This window comes from Micrasema longulum, unplaced genomic scaffold (assembly GCF_059751315.1).
Source record: "Micrasema longulum isolate JH-2025_06_02 unplaced genomic scaffold, ASM5975131v1 h1tg001452l, whole genome shotgun sequence".
Classification (NCBI taxonomy): Eukaryota; Metazoa; Arthropoda; class Insecta; order Trichoptera; family Brachycentridae; genus Micrasema; species Micrasema longulum.
Window position 1 is genome coordinate 1 of NW_028278638.1, and position 26,409 is coordinate 26,409.

At 38.0% G+C, this 26,409-nt stretch overlaps 1 protein-coding gene across 1 annotated transcript; it reads left to right on the forward strand.

The window, feature by feature from the left end:
- The first annotated feature begins 7 nt into the window (after positions 1-7).
- Positions 8-23,917, forward strand: LOC148275344 (uncharacterized). Its single transcript, XM_088235817.1, has 15 exons — positions 8-594; positions 3,374-3,442; positions 5,113-5,261; positions 7,201-7,289; positions 7,995-8,111; positions 9,271-9,378; positions 10,004-10,116; positions 13,224-13,379; positions 14,546-14,626; positions 15,849-15,989; positions 18,158-18,273; positions 19,272-19,395; positions 19,546-19,648; positions 22,134-22,192; positions 23,109-23,917. Exons 1-15 carry the CDS (start codon positions 190-192, stop codon positions 23,187-23,189), a joined length of 1,911 nt encoding a protein of 636 aa, XP_088091943.1. The 5' UTR covers positions 8-189; the 3' UTR covers positions 23,190-23,917.
- The last annotated feature ends 2,492 nt before the right edge of the window (positions 23,918-26,409 follow it).

A 26,409-nucleotide genomic window follows, 5' to 3' on the forward strand; every position in this document is an offset into this window, starting at 1 on the left:
TCACGTCCAACCGCTCTCGGGACCTTAGGAAATGCCAATCGGACCGCCGACGCCGCCCAGAAACCGTTGAATCCAGCGACAACAGGCGAAATATGCGTTTGTTTACGTCCACGGCCCCGCGATATTGCACAGTTCTCTCGCGATAGTCGCAATGCCCGCCTGAAGCCAGCGCGCGAAGCCGCCCCCGACATGGACAAGAAGAAGGCCAAGAAGACCGTCATCAAGAGGAAGGGCGCCGAGGACGGCGAGACGGACGCCAAGAAGAAGGCCGCGGCGCGCGGCAAAGAGGACCAGAAGGCCGCGTCGAAGGTTGAAATCATGGCCCCGCAGGCCGTGGAGTTCAGCGTGAACGCCAACCAGCAGATCATCCACGACGGCAGCTACGAGCAGCCCGTCTTCCTCAACATGAAGGGCGAGCCCGTGCACCTCGGGCCCAACACGGTGATCGTGTACGAGCAGGGGAGTCACTCGGGCAACTTCGCCTTCGGGGGTAACCTGGTGATGGACTCCGCGGGGAGGATCGTGATGGCTGAGACCATATACGACGTCAAGGAGAACGGCCAGGATGAGCCGTATGTCAGCTCCGCGGGAGAGGTAATTACACTGCTCATTCCGCAGTCAATCTCTTATTGTGTTTATGGTTTTTTTTTTTGTATTTATTTTTCAACAATCTTTTGAGTTTGTCCAAATTTTTGTAGACAAGCATTGGATTCAACTCCCCGGGGAGCTGTTAACATTATTTTATTTTATTAACATAAACGGCAAATCTGCCTTTTACAAACATTTATAATATTAACATATTTGTCTTAATATTTTTTTTTTTTAAACATGAATTTCCTCATACCCAAGATTTATATTTAAAAAATTAACCTAAAAATTATACAGCATATTCAGTAGAAAGTTTAAATAATAAAACATTATACAGTAAAACAACAAGAAAATCATAAGTACTGTTTCATACAGCTGGGCAAAGTGAACAAATAACTGTATATATTATGAAATGCATGAATAAATAAATATAATTACCATTCACCATCTTTGAAAAAGTTCAAAAGGTTTGTTCTATAAAGGCAATACCCTACACTAAATATATCAGATACGTGGGAATAACTATTGCCGAGTTCACAAAGTCTGTTTAATGCGGCATTACAAGTATACACTGTCCGTGAATTGTTGCCACAAAACGGTGCCACCTGTCTAGTCATTCTTCCAGGCACCCTGAAGTTGATGAGAGATAATAGTTCGGGGCAATCCCATATTGAATTTACAATTTTTAATACATATAAAAGGTCTGTAATTTTTCTTCTATCGTTAAGTTTTAACAAATTTAATGTTTTTAGTAAAAAATCGTTAAGTATCGTAAGTTTAAAATTTATATACTGTAAGAATTGTTTTGGACTCTTTGCTGAGAATTTTGGTGACAGTTGTAGTAAGGAGTAAGGAGTCCATATTGTAGAGTTATCTCTAGCTGGCTTCTCACTTATGAAGTATATATCAACTTCAAAGTGCCTATGTTTTTGAATTCCTTAGTCACACGTAACATGAAGCCTAACATTTTTAGAGATTTACTAGTAATATTATTGATGTGCCTAATAAAGGATAATTTTAACATATTAAAACAGAGATGATGAACATTTAAGAGAAGGTAATATAGAAGTCTAGCATCTACAGGGCTTATGACCTGTCAATGGCTGGTTTAAGTGGCCACTTTACACACTGTGTAACATTCACTATTCTGCCAATATTTGTACATCTATATTCCTTCAATTCTTTCATCTGTTGATTTTTGTGAAGTTAAAGAGCTGAAACCTTTATTTATGCGGGTGAGATTCATCTAATTGAATTATTTCACCTACATACTAGACTAGGCAACGCCCGAAAATGTTATTTTTTCAATTTCTATACTTCTTCATGGACCAGGTGGATTTATCTACAATATTTTAAGTTTGTCCAAATTTTTGTAGACAAGGACTGGATTCAACTCCCTGGGGAGCTGTTTATATTAACATATTACAACAGAGATGAAGAACATTTAAGAGAAGGTAATATTGAAGTCCAGGCATCTACAGGGCTTATGACCTGTCAATGGCTGGTTTAAGTGGCCACTTTACACACTGTGTAACATTCACCATTCTGCCCATATTTGAACATCTATATTCCTTCAATTCTTTTATCTGTTGATTTTTGTGAAGTTAAAGAGCCGAAACCTTTATTTATGCGGGTGAGATTTGTCTAATTGAATTATTTCACCTACATACTAGGCAACGCCTGAAAATGTTATTTTTTCCTTGTCTACAAAAATTTGGACAAACTCAAAATATTTTTGATAAATAAATACGCGTATACGCGAGTGGCTAAACGCCGTAGTGCTTATCCAGCTGGTGTCGACGGCCGAGAAATCTGCAATCAACACCGCTACCGAATTATGCGTTCTTCGAGGAATATACCTGTTTATCTGTTTACTTTCTCAAATGTCAAACCAGAACTGACGTTTGCCGCCATTTGCAAAAGTTACGGCTTCTTCCGATGGGGTGATGACTTTTGAGCCACCTTAAAACATTATCATAGCATTACTACTACCCATTCTAGATTACGCTGATGTTTCCATGACTGATTTAAGCTGTGAGCAACTCGATAAACTTGAACGACTTCAGAATACATGCATAAGGTACATTTTTGGTCTTAGAAAATACGACCACATTTCTGATTATCGTAGGCAACTGAAATGGCTCAAAATTAGACAGCGGAGAGACTATCACTCCTTCTCACTTCTGTTCAATGTACTTCATAGTCCTAACGCTCCTATATACCTGCGTGAAAAATTTCAACGCTTATCAGTTCATGGTTTAACTCTTCGTTCTAATTCTCGAGGCACTCTCTTAATACCCATCCACAATTCCTCTTTCTTCTCGCGGCTCGACTGTGGAATAATCTCCTATCCACCATTAAAGATGTTACTACATTATCTCTGTTTAAATCACGTCTGAAGAAACATCTCCTTTCTCTTCCTTAATCTCTCCTCCTTTCCCTTTTTTCCTTTTTCCCATTGAGTAATAGTTTTGATTTAAGGTAATTTATAAACAAATACGTTTATTTCTATTTTTATATAACTTAAGCTTTTTAATTTATTTATTTTTTCTATTAAATATGTTCTGTGACTTGAATTATAAAAATAAAACTTTTATTTTTTTGGTTGGTTGGAAGAAATTGCCATTTGGCAATAAGCCCGCCAATGTACAAATAGCATTATGTAAAAAAAGTCAAATAAATAAATAAAAATTATAAAAATTTAAATATTACGGTAAGCTGTGCATAATCCCTTGTTTGGACGATTCGCCCCGATAGCCGTGTGATATGGTGTCGATGTTTTCAGGGAGGCAACGTCATAACAGATAAACCCGAGGGAGATATAGAAGGGGAATTGATGCAGTACGCGATAAAGGTAAGATTATTTATTTTCTTTAAAACACAACTATAGTCCTTAAAATATAGCTTGATGTGCTTGTTGATTTGATTAATGGATGCATCGAGAAAATAGGAAACTGGATGGCTGAAAATAGACTAACACTTAATCCATCTAAAATGGAACAGCTATGGATTGCTTCAGCCAGACGACAGAATTTGATCCAGGATACGGCACTACCCGATGTAACGAGTACCGCTTTACCCACCGTTGAACTACTGGGAGTCATCCTTAATTCTGACCTTTCTCTTGACGCTCAAATTGGTAGAACGATAAGTTCATGCTTCTACCAGCCGAGACAGATTAAATGCATACGCAAAAATTTGCCAGTTGATGCCGACCATCAATTAATAAATGCGTTTGTAGTGTCTAGAGTCGATTATTGTAATGGTATCTACGCAGGTCTACCAATGAACAAAATATCTCGCCTACAGTCTGTATTGAATGCCGCAGCGAGACTTATTTTTGGAATCTCTAAGTTCAGTCATATCACTCCACTACTACACTGGCTACGTTTTCCTCAGAGGGTCGAATACAAACTCTGTTGGCTTATGTATAAGTCACTGCACAACTCCGCTCCGGAATATCTAAGGGAACTCTGCATTCCAGATGAACTAGCTGACAGACGTCTTACGCTTAGATCAGCTACATCTACATCGAAAGGAAAAGTTATTATACCTCTACGCAAACAGCGCGCTAAATTCAGCAACGCGCATTTGCGGTCGCAGACCCTACGGCATGGAATGCTCTCCCAGCAGAGGCGCGAGGCTGTGAGAGTGAAGAGATGTTACGGAAGAAACTTAAAACCCACTTGTTCTCTAAATCATTTGAATAAATTCTTAGCATGTGGTGACAAAGTACATTATTTTTCTTAAATCAAAAAGTTAAAATTGAATTTATATCTTTATATAATCACTATGTAAAGCGCCCTTGAGGTATTATATTACAAAAATGGCGCTATATAATTTATCCATAATTATAGTGCACATATTTGCACATCTATATTCCTTCAATTATTTCATCTGTTGATGTTTGTGAAGTTAAAGAGCTGAAACCTTTATTTATGCGGGTGAGATTCATCTAATTGAATTATTATTTTACCTACATACTAGACTAGGCAACGCCTGAAAATGTTATTTTTTCAATTTCTATACTTCTTCATGGACCAGGTGGATTTATCAACAATATTTTGAGTTTGTCCAAATTTTTGTAGACAAGGACTGGATTAAACTCCCTGGGGAGCTGTTTACATTAACATATTACAACAGAGATGAAGAACATTTAAGAGAAGGCCATATAGAAGTCTAGGCATCTACAGGGCTTACGACCTGTCTTTGGCTGGTTTAAGTGGCCACTTTACACACTGTTTAACATTCACAATTCTGCCCATATTTGAACATCTATATTCCTTCAATTCTTTCATCTGTTGATTTAATTGGTGTCCTGACGAAGAGACGGGTACGTCTCGAAACCGGTAGACATAGAAAAGTGGGTAAGTGGTTATATACAAATATTTAATAACATTTAGGAAATCTAATACAGGTAATAAATTGAATCATGTTTTGTGTTTGTGAGGGTATGGAGTGTGGAGTGAGGGTGTTTAATGAATTTATTTTTAATGCGTCGTCTTCTCCCCCCGATCCGGCCAGGTGGACGAGTCCGCCGAGGAGTGCTACGAGGTGTCGCGGGCCCAGCGCGACCCCTCGCAGCTCGCGGCCGCCGCCCAGCAGCAGCAGCAGCAGCAGCTGCAGCAGCGCCAGGAGTACGAGATCATCAACATCGTGGACGGCGACCAGGAGTGAGTGGCCCCAGTTAAATCGTCCGCTCTTGTATCCTAACCTGTGCTTCAATGAGGAATTCCAGCCCAACCCGGAATTAAATTTTAAAATGTTTTCGTGTACACGTGAATATTTAAAAATTTTGGTGTAGGTTGAAATATCTCAAAAACGCAATAATTTATTTTTTTTTAAATAGTATTAATTTTAAAATCGTAAATAATGACGTCACTCCTTATATCTGTGCGTAGTATTTCCGGTTTCCGCTTTAAAGCCCCCGTACCTTGTAAGGAACGTTTTGACCATAGAAAAAAAATAGTATAATTTGTATAATTTGACATTTCAACCAGAGATTATGTCAACTTTCTAGGTTTTTCTTAATCGAAACGTTCGTAAAAACAACCATATCATAGAAATGAGCAAATTACGATCAACTAAATGAAGTAATCAAAGCAATATTCTATAGATTCTTGTCAGTTTTGTTATTGGCTGGAGAAATACAACTTACCGCGGTCAGTGAAAGTAAGAACGCCAACCGTGTCATGACGTCACTACTGAAAAGTGACACACTGATTACAGTCATTTGGCGCGGTGTTTGATAAATGTAACTTTAAAAAATCATATCTTTGTAAATAACGCACAAATTTTTTTTTTATATTTTTGCTTAGTTAAATAGTACGCTAATAGAAAAAAAAAATTAGAAAACAGTGGAATTCCTCATTATGAACGCTATCTTCATCTGTATACACAGAGACGACTTAACTTCTGTACTGTCTGTATCTACCTCGGCATGTTCTACTATGGCAAGCGCCATATCCACATCATATGATCCAAACAAGCCTATGAATGACCGCAAAAATTACTCCGCGTTGCTTACGTCATTAACATTTAAAATGGTTCTCATTTATATTTTAAATAGGCTTCTGTGATAGAAAGTGCCCACTTCAAAGCGATTATAAGCTCCAATAAATCCCAATTCGAGCAAAAAATATGATTTTTTAATGACTTTTAACCATTGCCAAAACGATCGTCTTCATTTATCTACTGAGGTAGTACTGAGCGATTACAAGGCCAACTTCGATACGTTCTCTCAGAAAGATAGTAAAACAGATGGAAAAAATATAATAACTAAATTATTTTTTTTACAGTGGTAACTTTCTAACGCCTAGATACTATTATATGTTAATAGGACAGAACCTAGCGACATTATTTTCACATCTAGGCGTTTGGTAATATTAATAAAACGCGCCCAGCGCCTGCAGTGAGCCAAGAAACTAGCCGACTATTCCAGCTTATTTTTTCATACAAATAACTATACTACATTTTGAATGTATTAACCCCAGTGCGGGTTTTTCTCCTAGATTTAACTTGCAGATTACACATATTATTTGAAGATTCTTGATTTGGAAAATAGTATTTCAAACATTATTTCTTAATGGCTATTTTTCTTTGAGATGGTACTTTTGACATAAGACCATGATTACTTTCATGCGTCATATTGCAGGACATATAGCGCTCCACGCGGCCGTTTTTAGCACTATTAATTACTAGAACAATGTGGCCAGTTGACATTTCAATTGAATACCTAATATCGGCTGAATTCATAGTGGTATTTTTTATTTATTTTTTAATGAATTAAATATTAAAGTAATGGATAATACATCTATATAATATAATATATCACAAAGTTACGTAGTTTGAGTTGATTTCATGGATGAGAGTTGTTGTATCACGCAGAACCACAGAAAAATATTAATTTATAGTATATATTACTTACATTATATTATGCACCTCCTATGTAGGTACAAATATATGATATTTTTTATAGCTTACCTGTAAATAAAATCACCATTTGCCACTGGTAGGTACCAAGAGATCTATCCAATGTCAATTTTGTTTGGCATATTATTAGACGCACGTTTCCCGCTCAAAATTTAAAGAAATATCTTTCTTGCATTGCAGGTCCGGCCAGGATGTCCTGAGCGAAACCACGGCCAGGTGGTTGAATTCCAAATACGACTTTGTCGTCCGAAAGCTTCAGTTGGATTACGGTAATTATTTTCTTTTGGCATTTCAACTTAAGTTAAATCAGGAAAACTTACATATTTTAGAAAAACAAACGAACCATTAACGCCATTCTCCCTCAGGGGAAGCAGAGAGGATCCAACGCCAAATCACTTTAATTTTTTTCTTCAATATTGTGGCTAACGCGCTATTGGCAACCTGGTGTCGAGTAGAAAGCCGGAGAGAGTAGAGATGAGTAAAACCCGTCAAATGTCAGAGAAGACGTAATTGTTTATTTTCAAATTTTAAAATTACTGGTGAATCTCTAAAAATGTCAGGCTTCATGTTACGTGTGACTAAGGAATTAAAAAACATAGGCACTTTGAAGTTGATGTATACTTCATTAGTGAGAAGCCAGTTAGAGATAACTCTACAATATGGACTCCTCACTCCTTACTACAACTGTCACCAAAATTCTCAGCAAAGAGTCCAAAACAATTCTTACAGTATATAAATTTTAAACTTACGATACTATACGATTTTTTACTAAAAACATTAAATTAGTTAAAACTTAACGATAGAAGGAAAATTATAGACCTTTCAAGTTCATTCAAAATTGTAAATTCAATATGGGATTGCCCCGAACTATTATCTCTCATCAACTTCGGGGCGCCTGGAAGAATGACTTGACAGGTGCCACCGTTTTGTAGCAACAAGTGTTTGAACATGCGCGTTTCTGTTTGTATTTCCAGATGCGGGCGTGAAGTTGTTGCACTCGCCCAACGGGGTGCTGAAGTGCGTCTACCTGACCACTCCTTCGATGCAGCTCGCCTTCAACTCCATTCCGCAGTTCCTGTGCATCGAGAGTGGTGAGACTTGTATTTACTGCCACCATAAATTTACCCTCATAATAAATTTTCTAATGGTGTAAATTTGCCCTCACAATAAATTTTCTAATGGTGTAAATTTGCCCTCACACTAAATTTTCTATCACTGCAAATATTTGCCCTCTCACTAAATTTTCTATCACTGCAAATATTTGCCCTCACAATAAATTTTCTAATAGAGTAAATTTGCCCTCACAATAAATTTTCTAATGGTGTAAATTTGCCCTCACACTAAATTTTCTATCACTGCAAATATTTGCCCTCACAATAAATTTTCTAATAGAGTAAATTTGCCCTCACAATAAATTTTCTAATGGTGTAAATTTGCCCTCACACTAAATTTTCTATCACTGCAAATATTTGCCCTCACAATAAATTTTCTAATGGTGTAAATTTGCCCTCACACTAAATTTTCTATCACTGCAAATATTTGCCCTCACAATAAATTTTCTAATGGTGTAAATTTGCCCTCACACTAAATTTTCTATCACTGCAAATATTTGCCCTCACAATAAATTTTCTAATAGAGTAAATTTGCCCTCACAATAAATTTTCTAATGGTGTAAATTTGCCCTCACAATAAATTTTCTAATGGTGTAAATTTGCCCTCACACTAAATTTTCTATCACTGCAAATATTTGCCCTCACAACAAATTTTCTATCACTGCAAATATTTGCCCTCACAATAAATTTTCTAATGGTGTAAATTTGCCCTCACACTAAATTTTCTATCACTGCAAATATTTGCCCTCACAATAAATTTTCTAATAGAGTAAATTTGCCCTCACAATAAATTTTCTAATGGTGTAAATTTGCCCTCACACTAAATTTTCTATCACTGCAAATATTTGCCCTCACAACAAATTTTCTATCACTGCAAATATTTGCCCTCACAATAAATTTTCTAATAGAGTAAATTTGCCCTCACAATAAATTTTCTAATGGTGTAAATTTGCCCTCACACTAAATTTTCTATCACTGCAAATATTTGCCCTCACAACAAATTTTCTATCACTGCAAATATTTGCCCTCACAACAAATTTTCTATCACTGCAAATATTTGCCCTCACAATAAATTTTCTATCTCTGCAAATTTACCCTCAGAAAATAACCGTTTTATTTAACGCATTTTACGTTCCAGGTATTGAATTCCGAAGTGCGGTTTCCGGCAGCACGGAGTATGTCCGTCAGGTGCTGACTCTGCTGCTGACAGAAGACGGCAACGGCAGATCTGTCATCGTCAGCGCAGGTAACACTAACAAACAATAGCACCTTAGATGTATTTTTTATTGCACTAGACCCTCATCGCCTCGTCCAGACAGATGAAAAACAGTTCTGTGCGTGAAATAAAATCAGAACTTATTATAAAGGAAAGTAGAAAGACACAATGGTATATAGTAGACTCGGAGAGAGGTGTTTATAATTGCATTTGATTCAGTGATCGTTTGAAAGAAGACAACTTGTTAGCAAAGAAATCAAGACTGGTATGTTTGTTGGCAGACCTGAGAATTCTGGGCATAGGGGAATGGAAACCATAGTTAGTTCTATGGTTATCAGTATGAAAGAGTCAGTTTTGTCAGAGGTTCTTAGTTGGGATATTTGATTTTATCGAGCTCAGTAGTTCAGGCGCATCAAAGAGTGAGTTGAGAATTTTAAATAGTCGGATTCAATTCGACGGTCTCGAAGAGAAGATATATTTAAGCCAGTTTCTAACTCATTATACGTATATTGGTCTCCGGATAAGCCCAACCTCCAGCCTCTCTTTCTCATAAATCGACGTTGAACTGATTCAATATTCTCGATGTGAACATCATAATACGGAGATCAGATAACCGAGGAATACTCTAAATGTTGCTGGCTCGTTCATTTTGCAGGTATATCGACTCTCGGGGACAACGTGCGGTGGCTCCTGGAGACCTTCAAGTCGTGCAATCCGGCCTGGAGGCAGGTCCGCTGCATCGTGGCCGATCCCGAGCAGAACACGGAGGTATGTCAGACGGGCGATCCCGGCCCTTATTCCGCACGCGTTTCCCACACAATAAGAACGATTTCCCTTTGCCATGAATGCGCAGTTATTCCCTTTGGACACGTGTGTAAATTTTTCATTTGTCGCGCACTTGAAGATTTAGTATTATCGTTTTTGTCACTCGACTTTAATTATAATACAATTTGTCGCACACTTGAAGACGTGGTATTTTATTTTATCTTTTAGATATGAATACCTAAAAGGCACCTTTTGAACCTAATAAAATTATTAGTAAGAAGAAAAAATACAATACCTTAAAATTTGGCAGTTTTTTGTGATGTTAACCATTTTGTCACTTCATGTTAACTATAATCCATTGTTTTATTTAAATTATTTATTGACAACTCTTGATGGAATTCCATTGTAATGATTTAATAACTTAAATATATAATTCCTCTGTACGTGTGATGTCACCGTGCTCCTCCTAAATGGCTTAAACGATTTACGTGCGGTTTTCAGAGAAATGTAGATCTTTGCAGTGTGCGTGTTCGTAGATATTAAAATCTTCAATCGAATATGTAAAAAAGACGTTAGCATAAATGTTTTATTCATTGATCTTTATATAAAGATTACATCATTATAAGCCATTGACTATAACTGACACTGGCTGGCAGGTCGTAAGCCCTGTAAATGCCCAGACTTTCATATCAAAAATGTGCTCCCTCTCTGTTGCAGTAAATTTAGATTTAAATAAATCCCTAGAGAGGGATCCGAAATCGGACCGAATCCGGCCTGTCTACAGACATTTGGACAAACTCAAAATATTGTCGATGATTCAATTTGTTGCGCACTCGAAGACAGTGTTATTGACACTTAATATAATCCATTTTGTCGCACGCTCGAATATGTTCTGTTTCCTATATTATAATCCATTTAGTCGCACACTCGAATACGTATTATTACCCATATATATAATTGGATAATTTAAATAGCGCCATTTTTGTGAAAATCACCTCAAGGGCGCTGTACAATTAATAAATATCCCAGTACGTCTTGCAGCTACAGAGCGCATGGACGGTTGGGATTCTAGTTCCTCATTTTCAATTAAGATCAATCAAAAATTATAACAGATAGGAGCTAGATTACAGGACGTCTTGCAGCTACAGAGCGCATAGACAGTTAGAAATTTAGCCCCCATTTACACATTTTAAAAATTGACAAATAAATTTAGTGTATTAAAAAATAATAATAAAAAGGAGTAAGATTACAACACGTCTTGCAGCTACTAAGCGCATAGACGATTGGAATTCTGGACCCCATTTACAAAATTTAGGTATTTTAAAGTTGATATATGAAAGCTAGATAACCAATCATCGTGCAGCTACAAAGCGCATGGACGAGAGGAATTCCAGCAAAGTTAAAATGATATCAATAAATTTATAAAAAATAGAGCATAGTAGTAAATTGGTCAAGTGTTCATGCCAAGAAGTAAGCAATAAAAAACTTAATAAATAAAGCACGGTTTCAACTCCATGGTTAACAAAGGGAGATAGATGTCATTATAGATAGACAGTAGGTAGATACCGTCGCCATGTGGCCCACTGGCTGCCTGATAATTTCTGGAAACGCATGTGTGTAGTTACTGGGGGATTATGTCTATTGCTCCAACGACCCGGTGTCCATTTTGGTCCGTTTTATGAGACGCAACATTCCTGCTCAATTCACCTTTTTACGTGAATATTACACAAACGCGTGTATGAGCGGTTAGATTGATCATTTTGTAAGTTATTAGGAGGCAGATATTTGAAATATGATGTATTTATCAATAAATGTCGGTTCACTTTTAGTAGCACTGTTGTAATTTATTAATTATGGGTGAAGTGTTCTAAATAGCGAAATTTAGGTACTTAAATTTATTTCAACAGAGAGGGAAAAATTTTTTTGACAAGGGAAAATGGAAGTCTAGGCATTTACAGGGCTTATGACCTGTCATTGGCTGGTTTAAGTGGCTGGGAAGAGTTGAGGAAATGTGGATGTTCAAACATAGGCAGAATGGTGAATGTTACACAGTGTGTAAAGTGGCCACTTAAACCAGCCAATGACAGGTCATAAGCCCTGTAAATACCTAGACTTCCATTTTCCCTTGTCAAAAAATTTTTTCCCTGTCTGTTGAAATAAATTTAAATATGAACAACTCCCTAGGGAGGAAATCCAGCCAGTCTGCAAGCATTTGGACATAATCAAACATTGTTAAATTTAGGTACTTTCGCGTCAAAAGCTGATGCATTCTTTAACGGTTTTAATGGATTCATATAACATTTTATGATTTGAAGTCTCCATTGTTCACTATTTGTCACATATTTTGGTAAGAATAAAGTATAAAACAATGCTATTAAATAAATAGTCTTCTTTTTTCCACTGTTTGTCTAAAACACGACTACTCTTCTACACAACATTATTTTTGGTACGTGTACTTGTACACACACAAATCTGGATTTTCTCCCAAGGGGGAGTAGGTATAGGTTGTGTAATAAGATCTGGTCAAATATAAGTAAAAATAAATTGCAGAGTCATCTGCAGGCGATTACTAGTACTTAATTTAACTAGGAAGAGTCTTAACTACATAAAATAAAGTAATCTGCTGATTAAAATACTTAACTTCAATATCAATACACAGATGGCGCTCCAACTCGCTTGTGGATGGTTTCTCGATTCGTAACATATATACAAAAATCAAAAAATGTTACCTGTGTGGATATTCGCTAACAAGCGGAATGGGGAATGTTGTAGTACCTACTTAAAGTGGCCACTTAACCCAGCCAATGACAGGTCATAAGCCCTGTAAACGCTCGAATATCCATAATCCTGAATTTGAAAAAATTCTACCTCATCTCTGTAGGGATATAAATAAAAAAATACTCTTCTACACACTAACGACTTATAAACATTATCTCATTGTTTTCCAACATATAACAACTTATTTTCAAATTTATTATAAGATTATAAGCTACGGTTGGAGAGGAACTATATTTCACGCCCAGCCCGTCCAGTCTCACTCGAAGATATAGTCTGACCCATTTTGTCGCCCATTGTGAAACATCAATTGACAATCCGCCGTGTGTCCGCAGGCCATCAAGTGGTGCTTCCCGAGCGCGCACCTGTGCCACAACGTGTTCCAGATCGCGCGCTGGGCCGCGCGCCACGTGTCCCCCCCTCCCGCGCTGGACGTGCTCAAGCCGCTCATCGACACGCTGCTGAACCGCCAGGACATCGAACTGGGCAGGGTACGCATCTCCGTCGCTTTACTTTTCGCCTACTGTTAGCAACATTCACCATTCTGCCTATGTTCGAGCATCTGTAGTGCCTCAATTTTTCCCAAGGGGGTTGAATCCAGTTATCGTCTACAAAAATTTGGGTAGACTCGAAGCATCGTCAGTAAAACCTTGTCTGAGAAATATAGAAAAAGTCAAATAACTGCTCAGAATGTCACCCCCGTCAGTAAAGGTTTCAGCTCTTTTTTTAACTTTTTGACGAAAGGAGAGTTGTAGAAGAGCTTAAGAATGTTGATAAATCGAAAGTGATGGTTTTTGAAAGGGATGAAAATATAACTAAATGTGAGATCAGCGTGAACGGAGATATTCTGAATCAGGTAGAAGAATTTTTGTACCTGGGAAGTATGTTTACTAGGGATGGAAAGAAGGTGAGTGCCGGGAACAGGGTGAACGGTTTGCTGAAATCTACTTTGGCAAACTAATGTTTATCGCAGGAGGCTAAACTAGCAGTTCACAATAGAGTTCTAGTTCCGACCATAATGTATGGGAGCAAAGTATAGAATTGGAAAAATGATGATGAAAGTAGGTTAAATGCTGACGAAATGCGATCCCTCAGGCGAGTGTGTGGTAAAACGATCTACGACAGGTGCACAAATGTCGAGATCCGTGAACTGTGTAAGGCTGAGACGCGCATTATCGACAGAATCAAGAAAGGGGTGCTGCGTCGGTTTGGACATGCGGAGCGAATGGACAGCGAAAGAACGGCTAAAAGGATCCACGATGCGAACGTTGATGGATGCAGAAAACGAGGAAGGCGGAGAAAGGCATGGCACGATCGAGTCCATCAAATACTTGAAGATGGACATGTCCAAAAGTAGGAATAATCGGCGTGCGTGCATAAGAAGATGTATGAATGTAGAGGAAGCGAGGTCTGTATGCCAAGATAGAGCGTTATGGCGTTCTATCCTCTCTGCCTACCCCTACGGGGAAACGGCGTGATGGTTTGTTGTTGTTGTTGTTGTAGGTTAAAAGAGTCTACTTTATTATTTAATAATTTATGTAAATTATGGCGTTATGCTATCCTTTCTGCCTAGCGGTGAGATGGTTTGTTTGTTTGCTTGTTTTCTTGTATTGTAGGAGAGTTGACTGCGTACAATAATAACGACGATATCTTTCAGTTGCGGCGTTCCATCGGCAGCGTCGCCAACAGGATACCCAGGCTACTGGAGGGAGACAACTTCACCAATGTACTTCACAAGGTAAGCCGGCACACGGCCAGGGAAGAATCCGACTGGTCGAATAACGTTTGAAGTTTGCGTTTATTTATTTATTTATTCACACTCTTTATCAAAATACAATTCCATGTTCACTTTGCCCAGCTAACAAGGGTACACACCCCGTTCCAAGCTAGGCAATTACATTTTAATATATTATAATAGTTAACAAATTAGAACAAACTATGGCCTAAATTCTCCAATGACCCGCCTTTGTCGTATTGTTAACTCGAGACAAGATCATCGGGACTTTTTTGGTTGAAGTTTACAAGGATTTAAACGAGCACTAAATAAATAGTCCAGATCTTGTCTCGATGTCCCTTATGTTTGTCAATGCTTCTTTCTTTTTTCTTTAAATGTTTTAAACTACTCTTTTATTGTAATATTTAAACCTTATAAATTGTATACATGGACAATGTCCGTTAATAAATAAATAAATAAATAAATATAGAGTACAGACAAACAAAATATTAACTTATTCGGATACACATTTTGATTCATATACATACAGACATACACATATATACACACATATATATAAATATACACATATATACACATGTACATACACACATGTGTCAATCGAAGCTAAACTGGCAGTGCACAACGGAGTTTTAGTCCCAACACTTATGTATGGAAGTGAAACATGGAACTGGCAGAGGAAGGATGAAAGCCGAGTGAACGCGGTTGAAATGCGATCTCTTAGACGAATGTGTGGGAAATCAATGTATGACAGGGTTACGAATGATGAAATCAGGCGAGAGTGTAAATCTGAGACAAGTATAATTGATAAGATTAAGAAAGGGTCTCTGAGATGGTTCGGTCACGTAGAACGAATGGACGACGAGAGAACGGTAAAACAAGTATATATGGCAAAAATGAACGTCAACGTTAGACGAGGACGACCAAGGAAGACGTGGCATGATCAGATAAACCAAAATCTTAAGTCTGGTCATGTCAAAAGCAGACAGAACCGAAGGGCATGTATGACAAGATGTATGAATGTGGAAGAGGCTAGGAGTGTATGCCAGGATAGACGTGTGTGGCGGTCCATTCTCTCTGCCTACCCCTACGGGGAAATGGCGTGATGGTAGTAGTAGTACACACACACGTACATACACCCATGCGCATACACATACATACATTCATAAAAACATAGACAATTTATTTGTGTTTCCTTTCAATGTGCCGATGTCTGTTTTTGCAGGGCGTGGAGAAGGTGGTGGACCACTTCTCCCCCCTGTCTTCGTCCGCCGGGCTGCAGCCCGAGGAGTTCGTGGCCTTCTTCTTCCAGGTGGTGCGCACCGTCGAGGACAGCCGCCGCGTGTACGCCCTCTCGCGGCTCCAGGTCACCCCCTTCCGTGTTATTGGGTTTTATTATTATTTATTATTTATTTATTTATTTATTTAGTTCTATGTATTTACATAGTCTAATATATATTTACAACACAATATTTACATCTATACTTATTCTAACATTATTTATCACTATTATACACTTAAAATCCTAATTTATAATATTCACTGTTTCATATGTACATTTTCATTAATTATATTCACTATTTACCACCTAATATTTTTCACATATATACTTTTTACATTTAATTTTAAATATATTTACATTAATTTCATTTTTTATGCTTTCTGGCATTTCTTCAAACAGTTTTATTCCCTCGTACATGCGGCAGTTCTGGGACATTGCTTTTGATTTTTTTTCCAGTCTTATATTTTTAGATCCTCTTGTTGCATAGTTTCTATGAAAGAACTCATTATTTTTTAGTTTATCTTGAAAATATCTCGGAACTATTCCTTTAATAATTTTGTTTATTTCATTGGCAACATTGAATTTGATTCTTTGATCAATTGTCGTGATATCTAGAAGTTGAATCATTTTCTTAACATTTGTTCGTCTCCCACATCTTAATATTATCCTCATCGCTTTGTTTTGTATTATTTGGAGTCTCTTTAGATCTCCTTCATTACTTAAATATAAAATACTGGAGCAATAATCAATGTGGGGAACGATAATACTTTTGAATATCTATATTATTATCCACAAAAATACAGTAAAACTCCGGTTTCACGTTTTTTAAGGCAGCGACAAAAAAATGGTAAAACTGATGATAACGCTAAAGTGAGGAAATGAAAAATGTATTGAAAAAAATAAATTTCATTAAAATATAATAATTGTTTAAGACTATACAAAATATACTGCAGAAAAATTGTAAGAACTGTCATAATTGGGGATCATTCATATCCAACAATGTTTGAGTATGTCCAAATGCTTGCAGACTGGCTGGATTTTCTCCCTAGGGAGTTGTTCATATTCAAATTTATTTCAACAGAGGGAAAAATCAGTTTTTTCATGCAAACATGAAACTCTGTTTCCGAAAATTGATATAAAAACGCAAAAACAACCCTATTATAGTGTGCTTAAGACAATTATTCACAAAAAAATGAGCCATTTATACTTTTTTCATGAATAACATCAAACGAATTATTTTTTTATTCGATCAATTTGCATTGATCAATTTGTCCGTCTCTAAAGTTTTCGCAAAATGATGTAACCTTGTAAGAACGTCGTTAATAATTAGATTTATTTTAGTTTCAAAGCTGATTTTATATATTTATGTTGAAATATTTGAGTTTGTCCAAATGTGCGTAGGCAAAAGACTGGATTTCACCCCCCCGAGAGTCATTAAGATTTACAAATTACAACAGAGATGGAGAATACCTTAAATAAGCAAGGCATTTACAGGGCTTATGACCTGTCATTGACCGGTTTAAGTGGCCACTTTACACACTGTGTAACATTCACCATTTTGCCAACTGGTCCGAGAGGAGGTTTAAAAATTGAAAAATTGTTTTCAGGCGTTGCCCAGTATGTGAAATTATTCAGTCAGATGAATATTTTCGCAACAATAAAGGTTTCAGCTCTTTTACTTCACTAAAATCAACAAATGGAAGAATTGAAGAAATATGGATGCTCAAACATAGGCAAAATGGTGAATGTTACACAGTGTGTAAAGTGGCCACTTAAACCAGCCATTGGTAGGTCATAAGCCCTGTAAATGCCTTGACTTCCATATTCCTTTATTTAAGGTATTCTCCATCCCTTTTGTAATTATATTAAAAATTATAATATAATTACAAAATTAATTAATTATATTGAAAAATAAATTAACATACCAAATATGAATGATTTTTCGTGTGTCAATATAAATCACTCCTTAGACGTTACTACAAAGTTATGTCGTCACTTTTGCTGACAAATATCATTCTAATCGAGCTTTATTTTAAGGACTGTAGTTCTTTTGAATCAACCGATGATAAGAGAATTGTGATAGATTTCCCGTTTACTGTAAATCAACTGACCAATCGGCAGAACTCAAAAACCGTCGTATTCAGTCTGATCACTCTCCTCAATAATTGTTGGTTGGAGACATTTGAGGTTTCTGCAGACAGTGGCCGACAGCGCGTTTGCCAACTCCTAACCAATGGTTTGTACAATTTCAGGACACGATAAACTCGAAGCAGTCGCCGACGGACACCATCACCCAGTACGCCTACTTCCTGATCCACCAGCAGACCATCCTCGCCCAGCGCGTCCTCAATCATCAGAACCAGACGGGGTAAACTGTTTGACTCCTATTATCGACATCCGGCGCACGAGGAGTACAGTCCCGGGCTCGAAACGAATCCAGAATCCTCGACGGGTGTTAAAAGCACTGAAGCGTAAGGCCGATTGCCCTACCTGTTTGCGGCATTTGGTAAAACCAAATGCCGCTTATATAACGCTTGAATTAAACCTATTCTCAAAACATTAAAATACTGAGTTTTGAGAATAGGTGTCTCAGAAGAATCTCGGGTTTGCGGTAGTTTGAGGAATTAAGTAATAAGAGAAGGAACGCAGCAAACTCCGGTGGCAATTTTCATCAAGCGACGGCGATACGTTCGGCCGGGCCGTGTGCTGCGGATGCCTCCCGAGAGCCGCAACCTCGCTCGCCTACTTTGCGAGGCATCAGGTTCTCGACGCCTTGGACGTCCTCTGCCAACTTTTCGTCAGCAGTTCATGTCAGAACTATGGAATTTGCCACTTTACACACCGTGTAACATTCACCATTCTGCCCGTGTTTGAACATCCACATTCCCTCAACTCTTCCGTCTGTTGACTTTTGTGAAGTAAAAGAGCCGAAACCTTTATCACGCGGGTGAGATTCATCCGGCTGAACCAAATCACCCACTAGGCAACGCCTGAAAACAATTTTCCAATTTTTATGCTTCTTCTTTTACCAGGTAGATAATTCAACGATGTTTGAGTATGTCCAAATGCTCGCAGACTGGCTGGATTTCCTCCCTAGGGAGTTGTTCATATTCAAATTTATTTCAACAGAGAGGGAAAACATTTTTGAGAAGGGAATATGAAAGTCTAGGTCTAGGAAGTCCAGCCAGTCTGCAAGCATTTGGACATACTCGAACATTGTTGAGAACTATGGAACGCAAACCTGACCCGGGACTCAACGCGTAGAGTTTCAAATTCCCGTCATTAAAAAATGTCATATTTCTCTTTTGAGGTGTTGATCTGCGTTCAAATTACATATTCTAATAATGTTTTTTTTTTCATTTTCAGAGATAAGGAAGGCGCTAATTCCATCAGTAAATACGGAACGTCGACCCAGGAGTGTTCGTGCCTCTTCAGCCGAGTGTTCCGGCTGCCGTGTCGCCACATCCTGATGCTGACCACGGAGCTTAAGGTAGGTCGCAGTTGTCAGACTTTCCAGAGATGAAATCTCGGAGCGAAGATCTCCGCATTGGAACTCTCCGAAATATGTATGTGTTCGATCGGACGGGTGTCGCATCAGAGAGGGAGACGATTGTCAAACGCCGAGTTTTCGTTGTTTCAGGTCAAGACGCACATACCGTTCGAGCCGCGCTGGACCGTCCACCACTGTCTGTTCGGCTGCGAGCTGGACAACAGGTCCGCCTCTCCCAACTCCCAGCAGTCGGGTATGTCTCTTTTCTAAGTTGACCGGATTAAAATGACCTAACCTGATTGCGACCTTGCTCTAACTTGACCTAACTTTATTGTGACTTTCCTTTTTAGAGAAGGTTTTTTTATTTTATTAATTTTTAATTAACAACATCAAATTTTAAAAATACAACTGAAATAAATAAAAGAAAGAACATTGTTGAAGTTGTAAAAAAGAGAAAAATTTGGATCTTAGATAAACAATTAAAAATTAGCAGTTCACAACGCAGTCCTGGTCCCGACCCTGATGTATGGGAGCGAAGTATGGACTTGGAAAAACAGGGATGGAAGTAGGCTGAATGCTGTCAAAATGAGATCTCTCAGGCGAATGTGTGGTAAAACTATGTACGATAGATGCGCAAATGTCGAGATCCGTACATTACACGAGGCCGAGACGAGCATCATCGACAAAACCAAGAGAGGAGCTCTGCGCCGGTTTGGACACGTGGAGCGAATGGACAGCGAAAGAACGGCTAAGAATATTTACAATGCGAATGTGAAGATCGAGAAAGACATGGCGTGACGGAATCCGACAAATACTTGAAGATGGACATGTCAAAAGTCGGAATAATCGACGCGCGTGCATGAGAAGATGTATGAATGCAGAGGAAGCGAGATCTGTATGCAAAGATAGAGTGATGTGGCGTTCTATCCTCTCTGCCTACCCTCACGGATAAATGGCGTGATGGTTTGTTGTTGTGTCAAATAAAATCCAAACATATGGTACGTAAAGAAATACAGTTTAAAGCCGTTAAAAAATACAATTAAAACATATGAATATCAAGTTCTATTGACCTTACTTAAATTTGACCTTACTTAAACTTGACCTAACTTAAACTTGACATGACTCAAACTTGACCTAACTTAAACTTGACATGACTCAAATTTGACCTAACTTAAATATGACTTTTCTCATACAATTTTTTTTTTTTAAATTTATTCATACAAATACATCATCATCTTTCCCTATCCGGACCAAATGGTGCATAGGGCACTGCATTGTTACGCAGCGTATCTTGATCGTGTTTTTGTTACATGAAGGTAAGGTGATCAGTCTCACGCTTCAGGTACCAGTCCAGGGACCATGATATATTTTAGTGTGAAAACACCCGATTAAATAAATATTTCATATTAACCCTGTCGGGAATCGAAACCGAGACCTCTTGCATGGTAGTGACCATTACACCACGAGGCCAAATACGTACATATTTTTAAAAATATACATTAGTAATGTATTCCAAACTCTGTGAGGCCAAGGGGCCTGTGTTGAGTTGAATAATAGCAAAAATATAATTACATAAATATACATATATTTCACATGGCATCTGGACAACACGCTTAATAATAAATAAATCTATGCAATACCTCGCAGCAGTCTCCTGCAATGCTCTCTCCCCTTATACGAAATCCAGACCTGTACACTAGGGTGGGTTTATAATTTTTTTTTTCCGATAATTTTTTTTTCCGAATTTTGAAACGAAAGGGGTCTAAAATGTTCCCTTTTAGATTACTCAGAATGCAAAAAATATCAAAAAAAATATTCGATACTACTTTTGGCCCTCGACCAGAGCTTGAAGTTTTCGAAAAAGTCGATTTTGTTGGAATAAACCGGCTGTCATTTCGTATTTAAGTAAGAAAATCAGTCTAATTAAACGTTATAATGTGCATTAAATCTTATTAAATAAGCATCTAAGGGCGTGAGTTGCACTTTGTTTTGTAATAAATGGGTAACATTGTTTTAATAGGCCATTATTTTCGTCAATATTAGCCAGGCGCTCGACGGAATTAGTTCCGGGGAGTGTAAACTTTTTCCATTTCGGTAGTTTTAAAGCGCGTTCGAATTTGTAATGTGATTAAGTTATTTCTTTACTAACACAAAATAATTTTATCAATATAGAAATCAACAAAATGTTCAGACAGTGATAAACTTCAAACCTCGGTGGAGGGTCAAAAGTAGTATGGAATATTTTTTTTAATAATTTTTACGTTCAATGTGATCCAAAATGCAACTTTTTAGACCCCTTTCACTTTGATGTCTAAAAAAATAATATAATAATTATTTATTAATAGTTTTTGCATTCTGAGTAATCCAAAAGGCAACTTTTTAGACCCCTTTCATTTCAAAATTCGGAAAAAAATATATCGACCCACCTTATTGTGCAGTGACTTATACATAAGCCAACAGAGTTTGTATTCCACCCTCTGTGGAAAACGTAGCTAGTGCAATTCCCGAAGTAGTGGAGTGATATGACTGTACTTAGAGATTCCAAAAATGAGTCTCGCAGCGGCATTCGATACAGACTGTAGGCGAGTCATTTTATTACAAACTTTACCTGAGTTAATCTAGATTTTTTTCAAACTTGTCCAAGCCTAAAAGAGTCTTTGATCCAACTTGATCTGATTTACTTAAATAGCAAAATACCATTAATTCTGTAAAATGAACCCGGACTTTTTTAATTACAGATAGCACGGACGGAGTTAAGCAGCAGTACGTGATGGGATCAAACTCTGGACAGAATACGGTGAGTCATTTTGAGTTTGTCCAAATTTTTGTAGACAAGGACTGGATTCAACCCCCTAGTTATTGATATTTGAATATTACATCTCACCTGCATTAATATTGAATTGAAGGGACGTAGATGTTCAGACACGGCAGAATGGTGAATGTTACACAGTGGTCTAAAGCGGCCATTTAAACTAGCCGATGACAGGTCGTAAGCCCTGTAAATGCTTATTTTTTTTTGCACATCAAACCCAATTACAGTACTTAAATTTATTTCAACCGAGAGGAAAAACATTTTTGAGAAGGGAATATGGAAGTCCGGGCATTTACAGGGCTTATGACCTGTCGTTGGCTGGTTTAAGTGGCCACTTTACACACTGTAACATTCACCATTCTACCCATGTTTGAACATCCGCATTGCCTCAACTCTTCCATCTGTTGACTTTTGCGAAGTAAAAGAGCTGAAACCTTTATCGCGCGGGTGAGATTCATCCGGTTCCATATTCCCCTCTCAAAAATGTTTTCCCTCTCTGTTGAAATAAATTTAAATACGAACAACTCCCTAGGGAGGAAATCCAGCCAGTCTGCAAGCATTTGGACGTAATCAAACATTGTTCAATAACAGTACGCCCAGGCTTGAGAAAAATCACATTTGATTTTTGTGCTCGCCGGAAATCTAACTCAAAATCTTCCGTGTGAGTCAGATGTCTTAACCACAACCATTACGCCGTTGAGGCTGCCATTACACTTCTACATTCCTTTCTCTAAAATGTTCTTCGTCTCTGTTGTAATATTTATATTGATGAAAACAATTGTATCAAAAATAGTATTTTCAATAATGATACATTTTTTACAAAAAAAGTGTTGCTCCACAAAATATTACCGGTGCGATGACAATTAGCCGTGTCCTAATCTTGCTCCTCTTTTGCGCCCAGGTGGTCTACTGCACCTCTGGCGGGCCCTCGTCGGAGCAGCATCAGTACGTGCCGGTGGAGCCAACGGTGCTTCCCGCGTAGCGCAACCGGCTCCCTTAGCCGACAGAGACGAGCGTGCGACGAACGCATCGTCGCCGGAGCGGAGATCAATCGGAATACGCGCGATACCGTGTAAATAAAAGTATACTAAAGTAGATCGTTTCCGTTACTCGGAAGGTAAGATGATCAGTCTTACGCTTCAGGTGCCAGGGAACAATCCAGTACCCACTGTTCTCGGATGAAAATCTGTTGCAACACGTCCTGAGACACCTCAGACAAAACTTATCAGAACTTGTACACTTTAGACAAAACCTACTTATATCTCGACCATTTTAGACAAAACCTACTTATATCTCAACCGTTTTAGACAATACTCTGTCATACTTGTGCATAAATTGGGCCTTTCAAACAAGACTCAGATATAGCTAAGACGTTTTAGACAAAACCTACTTATATCTCAACCATTTTAGACAAAACCTACTTATATCTCAACCGTTTTAGACAAAATTCTATCATACTTGTGCATAAATTGGGCCTTTCAAACAAGACTCAGATATAGCTAAGACGTTTTAGACAAAACCTACTTATATCTCAACCATTTTAGACAAAACCTACTTATATCTCAACCGTTTTAGACAATACTCTGTCATACTTGTGCATAAATTGGGCCTTTCAAACAAGACTCAGATATAGCTAAGACATTTTAGGCCAAACCTACTTATATCTTAACTGTTTTAGACAAAACTCTGTCATACTTGTTCATAAATTGGGCCTTTCAAACAAGACTCAGATATATCTCAGACATATTAGACAAAACCTACTTATATCTCAGCCGTTTTAGACAAAACTCTGTCATACTTTTGCATAAATTGAGCTTTTCAAACAAGACTCAGATATAGCTCAGACATAGCTCAGACATTCTAGACAAAACCTACTTATATCTCAACCATTTGAGGCAAAACTGCCTTACTTACGCATAAATTGGGCCATTCAAACAAGACTCAGATATAGCTCAGACATTTTAGACATAACCTACTTATATCTCAAGCATTTGAGGCAAAACTGCCTTACTTGCGCATAAATTGGGCATTTCAGACAAGACTCGGATATAGCTCAGACATTTTAGACAAAACCTACTTATATCTCGAGCATTTGAGGCAAAATTGCCTTACTTGTGCATAAATTGGGCATTTCAGACAAGACTCGGGATAAAGCTCGGACATCTTGGATACAACTCTGTCGCAACTCGGGCATCTCAGACAAAACTCTGACATAGCTCAGACATCTTAGACAAATCTCTGTCATAATTCAGACATCTTAGACAATATTTGTTCATATGTTAATTAAGCCACTCACTCATAACTCAAATTTGTATAAGATTTATAGGACTCATTAGTGCTAATTCCTCATTGCATTCTGATTTGTAAAAAAACTAGCGATAAATTTCGAATGTACTAATCGATAATATAATATGTTAAAATAATTTTATATAATATCCTTGTAAAAAAAGCCGGTCGAAATTAGTTGATCGATCCATGTATGTACTATAGTTTTGGGAGCAGCGGTTCTTTTCCTCAATGGAAAAAAATACGAGGTAGCGTTGCGCCGTCGTTGTGCAACCTGGGCGCATGTTTGTAAATATCTGATGCGTTTCGGATATGTCAAAATCCACCCAAAGTGGCTTCATAAATAGCGGACGTGTCGAATGGAGATACCGAATTCTTTTTTAGGAGAAATCTGCCGCTGCCGGACACAATGAAAACGAGAATATGTTGAGTGACGTTAGCAGGCGCTACTCAGGGGCGATTTTGCAAATCGTGCTGTTGCCGAACACATTGAAAATGAGAATGTTTATGTTGAGTGACGTTAGCAGGCGCTACTCAGGGGTGATTTTGCAAACTGTGCTGTTGCCGAATACATTGAAAATGAGAATGTTTATGTTGAGTGACGTTAGCAGGCGCTACTCAGGGGTGATTTTGCAAACTGTGCTGTTGCCGAACACATTGAAAATGAGAATGTTTATGCTACTCAGGGGCGATTTTGTAACATTGCCAAATTGTGCGGTTACCGCATCGGATATTTACAAATATGCATCCGGGGCCTTGACAGTGCAATTGGTTTGTTCGAGGAAAAGGTTATTTTTTACTTTCATCTTCATCATTCTTCGATCCACTCCCATTGATGCACAGGGCACTGCATTGGTAAACCGAATCCAGCGTAGTTTGATCATCTGTGACATGAAGAAATGGTGATCAGCAAATCGCTATCGTCACAAGGTCATGGGGGCGATTATTGTTCCGCGAGAGATAGTCTGCCCGTCCGTCTCAGTGGCAATGTCTCGGGACAATCTTTCATCCTACAAATTGCTGTCTGCACGCGGACAACGGACGAGTCCTGTTCCAAAAGAATATCGTATCGTCTACGTATAAATGAAGGCGAATCGGTTCAGCCCGGTGAATCTCTATTTTTTAATACAATGCTTGACATATAAATCAACATAATTATATAAAATCAGCTTTAAAACTAAAATAAACCTAATTATTAGCACAAGGTTAGAGATGGGACAAATTGATCAATGTAAATCTTTTATGAATAATTGTCTTAGACACACTATAATAGGCTTGTTTTTGCATTTTTATATCATTTTTCGGAAACAGAGTTTCATGTTTGCATGAAAAAACTGATAAAATGGATTTGATCGGTACATGGTCAGTGCTCAGTACTTCCCCACCACCAGTCACATTAGTTTGGCAGCTGTCATTTTAATCAAGCTGTATTTTAAGCACTATAGTTCATATGAATCAATCTGTTTACTTACCGTCAACGGACCAATCGGCAGAACTTACTGAAAATAAGAGAAGAGAAAATAAATGTAAACTTTCCACGGGCCCCGGACTGGCGCGCGAAGCGTAAGACTGATCATCTTGCTGTTGGGTAATAAAAATTATCAAGATCCGCCGCGATCGGTGAACCGATGCAGTGCTCTATGCACCATTAGATGCCCAGAGGGAATGATGTTTATGAATAATTTAATAATAATTTCGAACTTTTGTAAGTATGGCCAAAATTAGTTGTATGATAATATTCTATTTTGTTACTGAAAATTTAATATCTCGCTATAGCGGTTAGCGCGTTTGGCCACGTCATTCTGATGCGGTTGGAAATCCAAATTTTTCATCGCTCGCCGGCACTCGTCAGCCCCGCGTCCCTTAGTTCCGCCAAATAAATTTAAAGATCGTCTTCAACGGCCATCTGGGACGCG